The sequence below is a fragment of the Poecilia formosa genome, unplaced genomic scaffold (genome assembly GCF_000485575.1).
Source record: "Poecilia formosa unplaced genomic scaffold, Poecilia_formosa-5.1.2 Scaffold420, whole genome shotgun sequence".
In the NCBI taxonomy this organism is placed as follows: Eukaryota; Metazoa; Chordata; class Actinopteri; order Cyprinodontiformes; family Poeciliidae; genus Poecilia; species Poecilia formosa.
Genome location: NW_006800359.1, coordinates 78,695 through 84,893, shown reverse-complemented (window position 1 = coordinate 84,893; position 6,199 = coordinate 78,695). Strand labels below are relative to the sequence as shown.

The 6,199-nt window shown below is 44.7% G+C and overlaps 1 protein-coding gene across 2 annotated transcripts in view; it reads left to right on the top strand.

The window, feature by feature from the left end:
- Window positions 1–45: 45 nt before the first annotated feature.
- The window catches only part of LOC103155269 (semaphorin-4B-like), a 12,566-nt gene continuing 6,412 nt past the window's right edge, over window positions 46–6,199 (top strand). The window contains exons 1-5 of one of the 2 annotated variants that reach the window (XM_007576906.2): window positions 46–260; window positions 2,759–2,919; window positions 2,994–3,056; window positions 3,981–4,079; window positions 4,165–4,252. In XM_007576906.2, coding sequence (XP_007576968.1) covers window positions 176–260; window positions 2,759–2,919; window positions 2,994–3,056; window positions 3,981–4,079; window positions 4,165–4,252 — 496 coding nt within the window. In that variant the 5' untranslated portion in view covers window positions 46–175. The remainder of the gene's footprint in view (window positions 261–2,758; window positions 2,920–2,993; window positions 3,057–3,980; window positions 4,080–4,164; window positions 4,253–6,199) is intronic. The other variant, XM_007576905.2, reaches the window with a different exon arrangement.

The following is a 6,199-nucleotide window of genomic DNA, read 5'->3' as shown; positions in this document are numbered from 1 at the left end:
GTTATCTGCTGCATTTCATCACATCCTGGAGCGCTGCGTCCTCCTCCTCCTCCTCTTCGTCGCCTCTGACCTCAGACTGAGGAGAGGAAGCTGCGGTTGTTCTGATCGTCACTCTGAGTGCTGCTGCTCTGCGCTCCAGACCCGACCCGACCCAGAGGCACCGGCGCTCTGCAGCATGGCCTCTTCGCTCGCCCTCCTCTTCCTCGGCCTGCTGGGCTCCACGTGCGCTCTTCCTCCTCCTCGGATCTCCTTCCTGCTCAGTAAGTCGTCAGCTGAATGATTATTGATCGGCTCTGATCGGCAGGTTGCAGCTTTCAAACGAGAGGATGAAGAAATGTCAGCGTTCATCTTCCTCTCTGACGTTTTCCTGCCTCAGAACCGATTCTGATTCTGCTGCTGTGGTTCCGCCGTTTGGGTCAGAGAACATCTGATCAGAAAACTGACAGAAGTTTGTTTCCATGATTGGTCCAGAGTGAATAATGGAGCTGCTACGCCCAGTTTCATGGTCCAGCTGTGCTGTCATCTCCCAGAGGAGCGAAGGCGTTCTCATGATGCTGAGGCCAAACATCCAAACATTTTCAGCCTCATGATTTTAGTTTCATTTGAATTTTAAGTCAGATTTTTAATCAATTTAAGTTTATTTAATCAGCATAAACAGATTAAATAAACTTAATTTATTAAGTTTATTTAATAAATAAATTCCAGAACAATCCAGTCAGCAGCGGTTCTGGTTTCCTTCTCCTGACCAAGCATGTGGCGACAGTGGACAGGAATCACTTCCTCTCCACCGAGAGGAAAACATCCAGCAGAACCAGAACCGGCTCCGTCTGACTGGCGCTGATGAGACAGGAAGTACAGAGAACGAGAACCGCGTTGCTGTCGGTTTGTTTTCACGCTTTAAATGAGGAATCTGATCTGGAATGTCGGCTTTTCATTCGACCAGAGCGACGCATGGAGACGCTTCCAGGGTTCGATACTGGAAAAGGTTTGAAATCAAACCAGAACCGAGTCGTCAAAATGACCAACATGGCCGCCGCGCTCAGCATGTCTGCCTTCAGAAAACAACTTATAACCTGAATGTGGTTGATCAAACTGAGCTCAGATCTGCATGCAAAAACATCTGAGTCGCTACGGCAACCAAAACGTAACCACAGCCGGTCAAAATATTTGGAACATATATACTTAAAATTTAAATATTATTAGAGTGAGCTCATGAATCCTGATGCTCTGCCGGCATCAGAGTTTCAGAACCAAACGGGTTCAGACAGCTGGAAATGAAACACGGCAGCTACTGAGGCTTTTAAAACAAAAACTTTACATGCAGCAGAAAAACACATTTCTGTAATCAAAGTTACTGTGGTGATGTATTTACTCGCTAAATTAAAAATAAATAAGTTTGTCAGACAAGCAGCTTATAAAAATATTAAAGAACAAAAACATGCAGGCTTTGCAAACCTGCTACATAATGAAAGGAAATGATTATTAGATTAAATCCTTATCAATATAATTCCACAAACTGAACTTGAACCACTTGAATTTATGTTAACCGATCAAGCAGATTAATTATTTATGGTGTAACATGACTGAGGTGACACTAACTCTGACCTGGTGTTCCTCAGGGACTTGTAATGTGACACTTTATCTTTTTAAGGATTTGAGGCTTCAAACGGGTCCAGAACTTTCCTAAAGGATCCTGCGATGCCTCCAGGCCAGAGACGGGTCACGGTTCCTCCACCAACTTCAGACTTTAATCAATATTTGTTTTTGCTGTTTTCTAATCATGTTACTGTATCGCTCAGAGGCGTTTTGTTTCCTGTGAGATAAAATCTGCTCTGCAGATTATTTAAAGGCGCTCAGACGAAGCGGCGCGTCTCTGCTGCTGTGAACCACATCCCGTCTGAGCAGAACCCCAGAAACGGGAAGCTGCCACTAAACTGGTCAGCTGACAGAGGAACCAACGTTTCTTCACCTGGCCTGTTTTTAGATCACCTTTAACTCACGTCTGTGACTCAGACCTCAGTGGAAAGACGGAGGCAGACCCGAGATCAGCAACGGTTCCTGTGGGTTTTCAGATCAGCCAAACACTTTGACCTCACTTTGTCACAACGCTCACTAAACGTTTCCACTAAAACCCTGAGACAAACTGAGCAGACGTCTGATGAGACAGACTCGTTTTTAGATTTGATCTGGTTTCCGGTCCATCTTTCTTTATTCATTTAATAAAGTTAGCAACATATAAAAGTTCTTCATGTATAAAACAGCCTGATTGTTAAAGTCATTTTGTATAAATCTGTAAACAGAAACTCCTCACGTCCTCCACCTGTGATGCGGTGCAGCAAATAACGTTTATTCTGTACCCAGAATGCATTGCTGCTTCAATGCACCCAGCAAACAGTTTAAAACCTCCTGATGTTCAACTGAATCAGCAGCAGTTAGTAAAAAAAAACAGCTATGAACCAAAGAATCACTTCCTGAAGCAAAACACCTACAAGTGTAAAGACAAATTCGAACCTGTAGAGGGCGCTCTGCTACATGGTAGTGCATGTTGTCATTGACATGGTGGCTATCAATATGGTTGAACTTGGTGCTGTAGGATTAGCTTACCCTAAACACCATGGTGGTGTAGCGCGCTAGCGGACCGAATATTTACTTAGCGCTTTAGAATTAGCGCAGCTAGCTTTTTAATTAGCGGCACCAACTGCTGGTTCTGAAGAACCGTTGGCTCATCAGACCAACCGGTCGTGTTGTTTCTTCTCAGACTCACCAGAAAGACCTTTGGTTCACTTCAGCCTCACTGATGTCAGCAACACCACCACACTGTTGCTTAGCAACGACAGCTCCACCCTTTACGTTGGAGCTAGAAATGCCATCCTCTTATTGAACGTCAGCCGGAGTGATGTCATCAGCCTGAGGAGTAAGGTGAGCTCCCAGATCATCCAGGTGAAGCCGTCTGAGTCTTCCTGCTTTGACACTCAGGTGTTTGTTGTGTTCAGGTGACATGGAGTCCGTCCCAGACCGACACAAGAGACTGTGTGAACAAAGGGCAGGACCCGGAGGTAATGGGGGATCCGATGAGTCCGATTCCTCCCAGAACCCAGCCCGATGGAGGAGAAAACGCTGCTGCGTTTCGAACCCTGAAATGATCTTTTCTAATATTCCCATCATACAATGTTTTAACTGCAACATCAAAAACAGCAAAATGCAAGAATGGATCAGAGGAGCTGGTCGGTTGGGTCGGTTCTCCAGAATGTGGGCAGGACTGAGGGGTGGAAAGGTCATAGATTCGGGTTTTATTTGGGAGTTAAAGAAAGCGCTCTGAGTTTTACTAAACCACGATTAATTGATCAGATCTGCAGCTGAGCATCGTCTGCATAGTAGATGAGAAACGGGCCAAACACACAATCCTGTGGAACTCCATAACTGCAGCTGCTGTTCAGTGTACAAGTAGTTTTAAGGTATTTTTCACAGATAGAAATTCTACATGTCTTTATAAAGAGAAGTTCACATGACAGTTGGGACTTTCTCTGTGCGAGAAAGCCTCTGGTTGTCCTGAACCAATGGTCTGTGGTTGTTCAGGGTGAAAAATACACCAACCACTGGTTTAGCATTTCACTTAACCAAAGATGATTCAAAACCTACAAGAGGAGTTTCAGGGCCCATTTGACTGTTTCAAATGTTTTGATCTCCTCTTTTGCCCCAAAATGAAAACCTTCCACACTTGATTACCTCCAGCCTCTAAGCTTCAGAAAGTCGCTGTGAATTTTCAGTTGTTCAACATGAAAACCAAACAGACGAGCCAGAACAGCCTTCCCTCACATCTTCATCGACTCAGATCAAACCATTTAGAAAACAGTTTTGCTTCATGTCTGAGCAGTAGGAAACCATCTGAGAGTTTGGTTGATCAGCCAAACACTTTCCTTCAGTTGTTCAAAGTAACATCTGCTCCAAGTTCATCTGGGTTGTTTCCTTTCTGCCTGCAGGGCGACTGTCAAAACTTTGTCCATGTTGTTCAGCGAGTGAACTCCACCCACCTGTACGTCTGCGGCAGCAACGCCTACAACCCTCAGCAAGCCTTCATCGTGAGTCTTCATCCTCTTTTGAAAGGCAGGGATGGAAACAGCTCTTAGTGACTCCACAGTCACAGCTTCTGTTTGTCTCCTGCAGGACATGGAGCTCTCGGTGGTCCAGCAGGACAAAGCTAGAGGGCGCTGTCCGTTCAGTCCTTTTGAACGGAGCGCTGCAGTCATCATTGGTTAGTTTGGGTTTTACATTAATGTAGAGATCTACAGACAGGGCAGGTTACAGATATGTTTATGGATATTAGCAGCACAACATGTTGATTGCAGTTTCTATTTGAAGTCTATAAAAACTTGAGAAGAGTCAGGAAGAAGCTTTGCCGCACATGGACTGGACCAAGACACTCCTCTGTTGGACTCCTGGAGACTGGGCTCACTGGAACATGTCCATCCTTACAGTCTGCCTGATCCCAGAAAACCACCTGCTGCCTGAACAAGCGCTGTGGCACCCTCCTCCTCAGGAGCAGACGGTTCTGGAGCTTACTGGACCCTCTTGAAGCATCTTGTTGGGAGCTGAACTGCTCTTCTTCAAGTTCTTGATGAGCTTGATAACTTTCCTTTCAGCTGCTGCTATGGAAGGCTGTAGCTTCTCTTTGTAGGAAACCACTGAAGATTAGACTGATTAAACTCATAATCATCATCCTCTGCTTATCCAGGACCGGGTCTCTGTGGCAGCAGTCTCCTTTCCCAGCCACCTCCTCCGGCTTCTCAGAAAGAAGCCCAAGGCGTTCCTACACCAGCAGAGACGTATCGTCCTTCCAGTTTCCTGGCTCATCACCTTGGTTTCGTCCTGGAGGGACATGCCTGAAACATCTCCCTCACCAGGCACCCAGAAAAGATGCTGGTCACCTCAGCTGACTCCTCTCGATGTGAAAGAGCAGCAGCTCTGCTCCAGAATGACTGAACTCCTCACCCTCTCTAAAGAAGAGCCCAGCCTGAAAAGGAAACTTATTTTGGCTACTTGTATCCAGGATTTCATTTTTTTAAATCATGACCCAAATTTTATGACTGAGAAATTTGTGAACAAGATCCCAAATACCATATTTTCCGGACTATAAGGGGCACCGGATTATAAGGCGCATGCTAAAACATACGGTCAGCAACAAAAAAAAGGTAACGGAAACAAAGCAGTAAGTTTAGTTGAACTTTATTCGACTATGTAACAATACACTCACGTTATTTTTTTATTCTTCTTCCACAAATCCATCAAAGTCCTCCTCTTCTGTATCTGAATTGAACAGCTGGCCAAACATGCCAGGTTCCCTCTCATCATTGTCGGAGTCAGACTCGTTGCCAGGTGGCTGTTCAGTACGGTGGCCGACAGGTGCAAATGCGCAGCAACAGAGAAAACATGCAAACAAACAAAAGAACAAAAGTCCCTCCTGCTTTGCTCAACCAAAACAGCAGAAGATGCCTCAGCACTGCGGGATATTGTTGATCAGATCGGCGGACTATTGACGTGAGGGCTCGACAGACAGAAATGTAAGCAAATTATTCATTTTCAAATACTCTCCATATCTCAGGAAGTGAGACATTACAGTTAAGTAAAACTGTATGTTTGAAGGCTTGGCTTTAATCAGTGAAACCCATTTGCTCAGGAATAAATTAAATACTATAGTGAACCAAAAACATTTACAGCTGTTACCTGGTTTAATATCTGCGTTTCACCTCCACTCATAGTGGAAAACTAGCGGGAGTTTTTAAACGATTTGCCGGGAGACATGCGTTCCCTCTCGGTGTGCCGAACCTGGATCTCCCGGCCAGCTGACAGCTGCTGTTAATGCAGATCTACGAAAACGTCGGAGGAATATTGTAATTAGGTGATTTATTGATGAACCGAGCAGATATTTGAGATCTATACATCTACATTCTCCGTAAAAACATTGTAAAAAATAATTTTATGTAATTTTAAGTGTAACAGCAAAAATAATTTTGCCGCCATTGCTGCTTTTCTGAACGCCCGTTTTAAAGGATGCAGACACTAAATTTGGACACAGCTGTTTTTGTTGGACTCCCTCTAGTGGTCTGGAGCACTTTTTGTTTGCATCTTTTGTTTGGTGCATTTCATTTGTTTGCGTCTCTTTTTGTGTGTGCATGTTTTCTCTGTTGCTGCGCATTTGCAC